The sequence below is a fragment of the Euprymna scolopes genome, chromosome 34 (assembly GCF_053919585.1).
Source record: "Euprymna scolopes isolate OS-2025 chromosome 34, ASM5391958v1, whole genome shotgun sequence".
Lineage (NCBI taxonomy): Eukaryota > Metazoa > Mollusca > Cephalopoda > Sepiida > Sepiolidae > Euprymna > Euprymna scolopes.
Genome location: NC_136515.1, coordinates 4,849,185 through 4,861,684, shown reverse-complemented (window position 1 = coordinate 4,861,684; position 12,500 = coordinate 4,849,185). Strand labels below are relative to the sequence as shown.

At 33.2% G+C, this 12,500-nt stretch overlaps 1 protein-coding gene across 2 annotated transcripts in view; it reads right to left on the bottom strand.

Annotated features, from left to right (window-relative positions):
• Positions 1-12,500, bottom strand: part of LOC145259101 (transient receptor potential-gamma protein-like) — a 159,431-nt gene that overhangs the window by 13,508 nt on the left and 133,423 nt on the right. For both annotated transcript variants that reach the window (XM_080116756.1, XM_080116755.1), the window contains exon 10: positions 9,478-9,672. In XM_080116756.1, the coding sequence (XP_079972882.1) occupies positions 9,478-9,672 (195 nt within the window). The remainder of the gene's footprint in view (positions 1-9,477; positions 9,673-12,500) is intronic.

Here is a 12,500-nt window from a genome sequence, read left to right as displayed (position 1 = left end):
GTATATGTTTTATATATGTTTTTGTATGTTTTTATACGTTTTTGTATATGTTTTGTATGTCTTTTTGTATATGTTTTTATATGTGTTTTTTTATGTTTTTGTATGTGTTTTTGTATGTGTTTGAATATGTTTTTGTATATGTTTTATATATGTTTTTGTATGTTTTTTGTATATATTTTTATATGTGTTTTTGTATGTGTTTTTTATGTTTTTGTATGTGTTTTTGTATATGTTTTGAATATGTTTTTGTATATGTTTTATATATGTTTTTGTATGTTTTTTATACGTTTTTGTATATGTTTTGTATGTCTTTTTGTATATGTTTTTATATTTTTTATGTGTTTTTGTATGTGTTTTTTTATGTTTTTGTATGTGTTTTTATATGTGTTTTGTATGTGTTTGTATATGTGTTTGTATGTGTTTTTGTATGTGTTTTGTATGTGTTTTTGTATGTCTTTTTGTATATCTTTTTCGAAGTTTTGTCACGCTAATCCCTCATCACTATATTTTTATTGCGAAACTACACATAAAGGGAGATAGCCTTTTAAAAATAGCTTTGCTGGTAGCCATCCTGTTCAAGCTGTGGTGAGTGAATTGCAAAGTGATGCCTACAAGCGCAGTCTCTAATTAATAAACCTTTTCCTTCTTCGTTTTGTTAAAATCCAATTTCTTCGTCACTTTCAAAGCCAAGTTTTCACAGGAGCGTCTGAAATCAAAATATTTTCCAACCAGCAAAAATCGTTTCAAACCCCCAAAAGCAACACGTTTATGCAATAAGTCAGTGTGAACTTAGAAACACCCATAATTTACATCGAGGGGGCACAAGTGCCATAAGTTCATCAGGACACATTTCATTAAACTAGTAAAACAGACACAGAAATGCAGCACTGCAATAATGGGGATAGAGGCTGGAGTTTGATTCATATGAGGGAGAGACAAATGGCAGATGCATCAGCTCTGGATATGGCAACTGTAACGTGACCGTTATGCTAGAACCGTGTTCATTACATTTCAAACCTCTCTCAGACCCACACGCCGTCTGATACCGTCGCAAAGGAACAACTAAACAAAAATAAATAAAACTGATTCAACTTTTCTTTCTGCTTTAGCAAAAGGCATTTACTACCGTTACTTTCCAACCAATGCCTGCTTTTTGTTTTTTTCCAACTGTTTTATCTGCCATGAGATTAACAAAACCCTGCCGTCTCAACACCAGCTTAAAAGTCTCTCACCGTCACAATGGGGCTACATGTCCATCTCACCTGGTTGCGTTTTTGCTTCTCTTCCAACCTTACACTGCCAGCCTTTTCTTTCCTTCAACTTTACCCGTCCATTTTCTCCGGCACGAGCTTTGCTTCTTTCTGCCCGATCACGTGGTGTCCTTTTTTTTCCTTGTCGCACAAGCCCACGCATACTTCTTAATTTGCATATGTGCTTTTTCGGTTACTGCTGCTAATATATTTGCAAGCCGGCTATCTTACATTTATACACAACAATACTCGATGCATTTGTGAACGGTGGCTTTGTGCAGTGAAACAAGAATACTTTTGCAGTTTTAACAAAAGAGCTACAGTAATATCAAGATGTCTCCATTTACGCTGAACATCCACAGAATGCCAACATCAATATATTACATATGAAAGAGTCTGTCGTGGAATTTTCACAGGTTCCACTAATTAATAATAAATCTTATTTGAAAACTCAAACTTCTACACAGTGATTTACTGTGTGGCAAGTTCTGTAATATATTTCGAGGAAAGTCCTCTTTCTCAAATGGCGGGTGTTTCAAATCTAGAAACCATGTGAACTAGAAATTGTGGCTAGGAACTATGTCGCAGTGAATATCAGAGCAATACAGGAGTGAACGATAATATTGTCGCCTTAGAAAAACGATATGATTCCATTTCCGTTTGATAAAAATTGTTTTTCTTTTTTTAAACTAATTTTGTAAAAATCTACTAGTTGTCCAGATATGTTTGAATAATAAGAGTGATAGGAACCTTCTATTATGTCTGAACGTTATACAATGTTCAACGAGCGAGATCGGAGATGCGCCATTGTACAACTCATGCTCTCTATCGTACCAAGTTATGAAAACGGGACCAATAGCAGCACTCTAAAAATGCATCACTGGATTGCCACAGATAACAGGGACATGCCGAAAGTGATGAAAACAAAGTTTCCGGCCACAGTTATAGTCTTTGTTTTTTCTTTAGCTAGTCTGAATAATTCAAGTAAGTTTTCACAATCTGTAATTTTAATAAATTTAGAAAAACAAAAGTGTGCTATTTTATACAACGCATTTCAGGTGAAAACATAATTACGTAATGACGTGTCATTTTGAAATTGGCATAAATTCTGAAATGATCCAGTAGAAGATGTGCTAAAAATATTGTTTAACAAAATTCACCCACAATCACCTTCTGAGACTTTGTCTTTAAAAATAGCGGAATTACAATTATTTAATCAAAATAATTTGATGGTATTTTTTTCAGTTACCTCCCCTGGATCTTGAGAACTCTTCAACATTAAAACATACAATCGAACTATGAATCAATAAATTTTCATTTTTACTTGTAATTATTTTTCTACTCGATCATTTTTCATAATTTTTGGAATTTCTACTAATTTCGACATGACGCGTAAGTACGTAATAGTTTTTTTTTTCTACGTGTTGAAATGTGGTGGTTTAAAACATCGCTAATCTACAAAAAGAATAACAAAAGCTTTAACTCATCGGATAATTCGATAATCTAAACAGATTAGCGTGATCAAAATATCAATTTGAAAACAAATGAAACCATAATCCGATACCACCAAGGTCAGAGGCACGAAAGGGGTTATGTGACGTAAGCGCCTAGTTTTTAATCCATGGGTGGGGTTCAAAACTGGTTTATTCAAATCCTCAATCAATATAAGGCATCAGGGATAAACAAAAAAAAAAATCAAATCTTTGATGCATCTCCATAATCCCGAAATATCTTCTCAGATGTGTGTGTGTGTGTGTGTGTGTGTGTTTTAATCCAATTTTTCGCAGCTCAAATATGGCTGAATGTTTTCTTAAATCCGTTACGTTCTTGTATGAATTTTCTTACATGGTTGATTTGATTAAAATATATTTTTTTGTTCGTGTTAATCTAAATTTTGTAACTCAAATATGCGAATCGAGTATAATTACACTTTTAACTCGCCGGAAGTACTTTTTTTGTTTTCAGTTTTAGAAGAGTTATATTTAAGTAAAAGGAAGACAATCCAAAATAGCTATTACAATAATTTATAAGACATCTAGATGTTAAATTACTTCTCCGTATGTCCAGTGTCACAATAAAAAAAATAATCATCGCAAATATTACTTAATGAGAAACGAATTACCTCCCTTTATAATCGCTCTTTATCAATCAAAAATCTTTAAAACCATTTCCTCTCCAAAAATTATATTAAAAAAAAAAACATGGTTGTTTGTGCATGGTTTCAAATTGGCTCTTTTATTTTATAATTATAAAAAAAGGCCATTTTAAGAGGAGACTTAAGTTTTTTTTTTTATTATAGTTTCTTTTTGAAATAAAAAAAATGTGCAAGTGAATTGACATCTGTTCCTTTTTAATTTATATAAAAAAAATATTCGGAAAAAAACCCTAAAAACAATGTGTTGTGTTGAATTTTCATTGCAAAATTTTTTTTTTAAATCGATTCTTTTTAATATTTTAAAAGCTTAAAAAAGAACTTGCTAAAAAATTGTTTGGAATTCATCGTCATTTGATTTATTTTACTTTTTTGGTCATTTTGTTTATGTGCTTAAAAAATTTTCAGCTACCGTGGAATTTCTGCTAATTTATTTTATTTCATTATAAAAATTTATCCTTTTCAATAAATAAATAAATAAAATAAATAAATAAATGAAATAAAAAGAAATGGTTTTATTTTAAAAATACATTCCATTCATTTCATAATATATATATATATATATATATATATATATATATATATATATATATATATATATAAGTGCTATATTTATTTGCGCATAATAAAAAATATTTATTTTGAAAATAACCGTTTTGAAATATAAAACGTTATTTTTTTGTTGTAAATTTAGAACCTGATTTATTTTGAAATATTTTCGCTAAATTTGTAACAATTTTAATTAAATTTAATAAATGGTTCGTTAATGTTCTTGTTACAATACTTTGTTATTTTATTGAAAATGCTTGGAATTGCCAGAAATGTTTGAAAAGAAAGCAAGCCTTAATTTTGGATTGTCTCCCCTTTTCGCTAGCATAACTCTTCCGGCGAGTTAAAGTGCGATTGTGCTGCGGACCTTTACTTAACAAACTTTGGTCCTGCGAGAATAAGACGTGCATTTTTCTAAGATCATTAATTTAATTAAACTTATCTGATTTGATCAGTGTTAAGGGAGTGTATAAGGTTCGACTGCGACTCCTACTAATTTAAACATTCCGTATTTTCGCGCATCATTTTCTAGAACGTTCCACTTATTATTTCCTAATTGATATCTACCATCATCATAAGCATGACTGATTTTTTAAATAAAAATGGCTGAAACATTTTTGTTCTTAACCTCTAACATCATAAACTGAATTACCTTCCTTTAGCTTTACAGGCACATGCACATATATAGTAAGTAGTAAGTTTTGAAAGTATATATGGCAATTAAACTACATAGAATTTCATCCTCATGAGGATTCGTCAGGCTATTGCCTGGAATCGATGTTGCTTCATAATTTTATATGTTCCCAAGGATTCACATGACCTCTAATTCACCCGATTCTTTGTCCTTTTTAGCGGGGACGGGTTTCTCTTTTCTTTGTGTTGGAAACTAACCTAGTTTTAATGGGAATGTTTTTCACTTATATTTTACTTCATGCTAGTGTATTTGTTTATGTATTCATTATTAATTTATTATAATTATCATTTTGTTATTGATGTTGTTAATATTATTTATTCACATGTGTGTGTGTGAGTGTGTTGTTAGCCTAAGATAAAGTTTATTTCGAGTATACATATTTTTACTATTTCACTCCTATAATTTAATAAATTTTGGGATTCTTTAAATTTAGGATAGCTAATTTCTCATTCAAACACAGTCTACACGAGTCGTTTAAATTTCTAAACCATTTTTCATTCTACTATAAGCGATCGCTCACTTTCCTTGAACTCCCAGTAGTGGTTCGCTAATGCTGATTTTATTCGGCGACTGTACACGCACGCGCACACACACACACACACACACACACACACACACACACACACACACACACACAAGCACACACACACACAATGTGCCTTATGTTGAAGATTGTCTGCTTCTACTGAAGTGAACACGTAAAATGTCAGTTGTTACTGAATTTAGTTTAGTTTTTTCAGGAGCACGTGAGATTTTAAGATGCGGCTTCATTCTGGGATTGATTTGTGGATTAACAAAAATGATGATCGCGGATGAATAGAGATAAGGGAAAGATTTGGTGTTGCAATGATGTAAGGTGCCACTAATTGCGACTATGACTAAGAAAGATGAACAAGATGTTGGTTTACATTACATTTAAACTTCTGCATATCAATACAGTTAGGGAAGCAGGTAACAGGAAGGGAATTCCAAAATCTAGCTGTTCTAAGGAAGAAACTATTAGAGTAGACAGCTTTGTGGCATTTAAGGACCTCAAACGTGAAGGGGTGTGATTTTGCTGCTAAGCAGTATTATCGGGGATATGTACGCCGAGGGGGGCACAAGTGCAATGAGTTCATCAGAGCACATTCTATCAAAATAATTGTAGAACAGGCTCAGGGATGTAACGTTGCGGCGATGGGACAGGGGTTGGAGCCTAGTGACAAAGTGGGATATATTTTTGAATCTGACGGCTTTGTGGATTTTCCTAGTTCTATTATATTTCATTATATAAGTTTATCAGACCAGAGAGAGTTGGAGAGGGGGTGAATTTGTGTGGAAGAGAAAAGATGTAATAAAGCATTCTGGCATTAAAATAGATAGATAGAGAGATAGATAGATAGACAGAGAGGCGGGGGAGATTAAGTAAGAAATGCTTGACTAGCGGTAATCCTTTTATTGCAGCTTAATTCCAAAGTCACGGATTAATGAAAAGAAGAAAAGAAAACAAAAAAAGATAAAACTCAGAAAAAACAACAACAACAAAAAAAACATTTAAGGTGATTATGAGAAGACCGACGCCTGTTACACTTTCATAACGTTAATTCTTTTCAATCGACATCCAATATGCTCGCATTTCAAATTAACATTTCGAGATTCTTCATTTATTTAAATTTCATTAAAAAAGACAAAAAAAAAATCAAGGCTTTGAACAAGGTTTCCTCATATCGCCGTAGAACATGGAACTTCATACCTGTCACATTCTGTGCCTCTTTAACAAGTACTTCAATGGAATATGCTCTGATGAACTCCTGACACTTGTGTCCCCTCGTCGTACATACTCAAGACTAACCAACAAGCAGCAAATTCCCATCCCTTCTCTGTAGATGCCCCTAGATTCTGGAAAACCTTCTGCTCTAATATTTACTTTTCTCGGTCTGCTAGACTTTGGAATCCCCTCTCCGTTTCCTGATTCCCTGACTGTACTAAACTGTACTAAGTTTAAATGTAATGTGAACAGATATCCGACTGCTCGATTTTACAGATTCTCCTGCGAAACACAATCCCAAATTGTAGCCCTTACGTCCAAATGCCAATATGCCTTATTTTGCGTGAAAATGAGTGTAATGTATAAATTAGTTAAATAAAGCAATATTTTTTAATTTAAAGATAATTATATTAATAAAAATAATTTTTTTTTATTTTAAATAAAAGATAAAAAAATAAAAAAAATAAAATAATCGATAAAAAGACCGGAAGTTATTGCGGAAATTGTGAGCGTCACCTTTTCAGTAACCTTGGCATTTGGTCTAGATATCTAAACATGAAATCAGTTCCAAGTTAACTCATGACCAATATTTTGATCAAGTTTGGTGATAATTGTTCAAGCGATGTAGACGCCAAGCTATATACCTAGATTCCTAAATAAAATATTCATCTTTTTAGCACTTGCCGACTGGGTTCGATTCTAACCTTTTCCAAATATCATTTTCAAACTTATCTAGTTTGCATTTTACTTACTGGGGTTTGTCCCTTTTTACATAACACACACACACACATATATATATATATATTATATATATATATATATATATATATATATATATATATATATATATATATATATATATATATATATATATATATATATCTTATAGTATATACCAATCCTTATTTAAGAAGCTCAATGTAATTACAGAGCAATATAGAGAATAAATGACAAAAACTATATTCCAAAATTCATGATGTTGACCATCTTATAATTTATTCCTTTAATTTAGTTGACTTATACAATTCTTGACAGTATCTATTTCGTAGCGCAAAATCAATCACTTAATTATTATATCAATCAATGAATCTATTCTGCCCTTAACTCATCAGAAGAAATAGAAACAATCAATCCATCAAAAGGAAATGAAGTGTGATTTGACATGATTAAAATCCGAAAATTGGAAGAGAAGCTGCAAATACCTTTAATGTTCCCATTACGCCATTTTGAGTTCAAATTAATTTTGAGTTCTAAGTTAATGGAATAAGTCATAAGATGGTCAACATCATGAATTTTGGAATATAGTTTTTTATCATTTATTCTCTCTCTCTCTCTCTCTCTATATATATATATATATATATATATATATATATATATATATATATATATATATATCACATGGAGAGAAGACTAAATTATATATTCTTGACGTATGTAAGATCCAAGTTGCGGGCGTGCTTGTGTTCTTGTTTTTGTTTCCTTGGAGATGTTTGTCGTAAATTGATAGAAACTGCTTCGAAAATTCTTTAATGTATAATCTCCAGTAGGCATTTAAATTCTCTCCAGTAGGCATCCTCGCCACTTCACGTGATTTATCGCATCTTTCTCTATAAAACAGGCCACACCTCTTGCATCTTCTTCTCCTGGTTTCCCCATGCCGGTAGCAGAGGGAGCACACCTTTTGTTTATTTGAGGTGATGTTGCTTGTAGTATTAAGGGGGCTTAATATAAACAAAACCCTTTTTCCGCTTACCTATATCCCTGGTCATGTGGCTCCATGTCTAGTCAGTCGCGACTTCGAAAATAAAATATCCGGACGAAATTTTCCTTTTGTCAGGTACACTTCCCCATTACTGCTGGTATTCTTGAGGGGGTGACGGTGGGACTGACAACCTGAGTGTTGTTCCACAAAAAAATCACTTACGCTTAGGATGTTAGCAACCTTCATGTGGTCTCTCCTATTAGTACTCAATGTCTTTCCAGAAAGAATTCTGACCAGAAAAATATCAGGGAAATCATTTGATTCTTTGGATTCTTACGATATGATGATGGTGATGATGATAATTGTTCTCATCACTTCCCATCCATGTTCCTTAACCAATGAGATTATTGTGTTTGTTACAAATGCAAAAAGTTCAAACGGCATCAAAATATCTGTCATAACAGGGGGCTCACATCGTTGATTTTTAGAGCTGAGAGTGACGAGCACAAACACTTAGGGTGTTGGCAACCTTCCATAAGTACCCGATGTCTCTCTAGAAAGAATTCTGACTAGAAAAATATCGGGGAATCCAATGCCAACAATAGAATATCGATGATGATGATGATCATCATCATCATTTAGAGCTGAGAGTGACGAGCACAAGCGCTTAGGATGTTGGCAACCTTCCATAAGTACCCAATGTCTCTCTAGAAAGAATTTTGACTAGAATAATATCGGGGAACCCAATGCCAACAATAGAATCTTTGGATTCATACGATGATGATGATGATGATGATGAGCATGCGTTACGTAGATTTTTCCCCATTGGTAGTTATGCGCTTTTTACTTAAAAAAAAAAATGGCTGCTGCTGCTGCTAAAACTGTTCAAAAAAATTTGTTCAGTGTATGGTGACAAAGCTATAAGAGTATCAAGTGTTCGGAAATGGTTTGAAAAATTCAAAACGGAAAACATCAATCATGAAGACGACTTTTGCAGTTGAAGACCCTCAAAATTTTATATTGATGTTTTAAAGAAAAAAGTCTAACAGGTCCCTTCTGTAAGTACCTAATGTCTCCCTGAAAAGAGTTCTTACTAGAAAAATATCGGGGAAACCAATGCCAACAATAAAATCTTTGTATTCATACGATATGATGAGGATGAGGATGATAACAACGACAAGTTTTTGTGTCTCCCCATCCATGTTCCTTAACCAATGAGATTATTGTATTTGTTAAAACTACAAAATTTTAAATGGCGTCAAAATATCGGTCGTAGCAGGGAACCCACGTCGTCGATTTTATTTTTTTAGAACTGAGAGTGATGACCTCAAGCGCAGGGGCTACCAAAACCTGAAAACGTTTATGGATCTCGGATGAACTTACCCTGACATTCGTCCATTTGGCTTGCTTCTGTTCGACGGTGTGTGACAACATGAGACTTTTGATAAGCGTGATCATGTTAGTGAAAGATTTCGGGCTTGGGATGATGTTGAATGGTGGTGGTACTGTGGCCCCTTCTGCAAAGTAACTGATCCAAAGGCGGGAACGGGCGAACTTCCATTCTTCATCTGCTTGGCTCTGAGAAACAAGACAGCAACAATAAAGAAATAAAAACTCAATGAAAAGTAAAAACATGCAAAAGAATATATATATATATATATATATATATATATATATATATATATATATATCAGTGTTGGGACGATTAATTGCTATGCAGAAACTAACTGTTATTATTATGTCTATACTGTCTCGATTCGTGCGTATACTCCTCATAAAAATTAGAAATTCTTTGCTTAGAAAGAAAAAAAAATGCATGACGATATAATGTTGCAAGGATAATGTCTCTGCTTTATCGTTATTTTCATGGAAAGTGTTCGACTGAGCTTCAATCTATGGTACCCCCTCGTCAAACTTTCACAAGAAACACTCGTCTAGTTTAAAACACTATCAATAATTACCTCCACTCTTTATTTGTGCCTAAACCTAAACATAGATTCCATGATCAAAGCTTCTTTTCTAAGAACTGCACGCTTGTGGAATTGTCTTCCGTTTTCCAGCTGACTACAATATGGTTGTCTTCAAGTCTAACGTAAACAAGTTTTCGATGAGCCATTCCACTTGTTAACAAATTTACCGAATTTCCATTACTAACGATTACTTTATTGTCCAATTGACTACTATAAACTCTTAACCCTTATCCTCGAGTGGTCTCTGGACCTTGATAAGAGGTTTTGCCTATGTAAAAACAAAAAGAAAAAAATTATATATATATATATATATATATATATATTATTGTTGGGACGATTAATCAGAAGCTGGAATCAGAAAAATCAGAATCGGAAAATTTTGTGCCTATTTTCCGATGCCAAAAATGATTCCTTTAATTTTCTTTTTTTATATGATTTTGTTTTAATCAAAATCTTCCAATTGCTGGTAGTAATAATAAAATAATCAATATTTATCGATTTTTAAACAACCAGTAAAATCAAAATCTATAGATCATCCTATAATGGTATCAGAATCAGGAAAATTATTGAAATTGTCCCATCACTAATATATATATATATATATATATATATATATATATAGTAGAACCCTGGGATATGGTGGCCCTAGGGTATGTTTTTTTCAGGTTATGATGTGGAATACAATGTTTTTCCGGACCCTGGTTACGGTATTTGCCCCGCCTTACGGTGTTATTCATAATGTTATTTGATTATATATATGTGTATTACATACTGTACTGTATTTTGTTACTAATTTTTTAATATGTACTATATAAAATTTTGCTTAGGCCTTGCGATACGGCGATTTCACCAACCCCGGAATAGATTAATGCCATATCCCAGGGTTCTACTGAAAATATATATGTACTAGCATGGGTGCCCGGCGTTGCTCGGCTGTTTGGAGGTGTATGCTGAGCAAAAAAAAAAAAAACGGTCAATTTTTTTAACTTTGACCCCTATTATGACCCTTTAACATGTGTTGTTTTGGGCTCAAATCAAGTTATTAAGTTAGATCCATGTCCAAGGAACCAATATCTAAAATTTCAAGTGTTTAGACCCAAAATTGTCGGAGGAGTTTGGTAGAGTTCTCAAAGATTAAATCGTGAACCCCTTAACAGCGAAATTTCTGGCCGAAAACCGATCACATCGATTTTCCCAAATCTCAGTACCCTGTATATCAAATTTCGAGTCTGTAGACTAAGAATTGACAGAGTTATTGCGTAGGGAAATGTACACAGACACGTTCACTTTTATAGATATATATAGATATATTAGGAAATTAAAGAAATAATGAAAGATGTTTTAAATGGAGACTCATCAAGAAAAAAAGCTCAACATTTAAGATAGAGCTTGTGTATATTAAGAAAATATTATGCAATTCTATCTTCCCCTTTTTTCCCTTTCTTGCCCTTCTATCCACATACTCACCCACTTCACCCCACCTTATCTCTGCGAATATAACCTTTCCCTGTACCTTTATTTAAACTATCACCCCATTCGTCCGTATACCCTGCTCACCCTCCCCTATATGACACTATTCTTAAGCGCTCTCCACTCTATTTACCAATCTTCATCTTAATTCTGGCCCTAAATATTTCCCCTAGCTTACCATGGGAAACCCCCAAATATTTAGCCAAGCCATAATTTCCAAAACACCAATTAGATTGCAATCTACCCCCCACCCCGGTTCCATATGTTATCCGTTTTCTGGTTTACGGCCAATATTTAACGGAAAATACCTTAAAAAGGGTAAAAATCGGGATTTTCCAGAAAGCAGTGCAGTTTCATAGTTTTCTGATGCCAGATTTCGAAAATTGGTCTGGATAATGAAATTTGAGTAAGAATGACAAGAATTATCTGGATTTATGGTTTAAACGGTCATTGTGGGTTGTCCGAAATGGAAAAATGGGCAAGTTCAAATTTTTTCAGTCGGGTTAGAATTAAAATGATTCCCGAGAGCAAACTTTTTCACCCAATTGGAATATGATGGCTTTTTATGTCTAGATTCTTATTTCTGAAGCATGAGAAATTTCATCTCAGGGTTTTTTTTTTTTTTTGCAATCTTTTGTTAAAATATACCGACCAAACGCAAATTTTGCTTCTTTTTTTTTTAATAGAAAAAATGCTCATTTTTATGGTAAATTCTGGCCCTAAATATTTCCCCTTGCTTACCATAGGAAACCCCCAAATATTTATCCTAGCCATAATTTCCACAACTCCAAAGACTCCAATTCGATTGCAATCTACCCCCGTTCCATATGTTATCCCTCACATGGATTCCTCACCTACCCACATGCTTTATCTCCCTCCCATTTTCAGATATCTTTAAATTTGCCTCCTAATATCTCCTCCCTAGTGTACTCTCAGCTAGACGTTGCATATCCTTATACATAACTT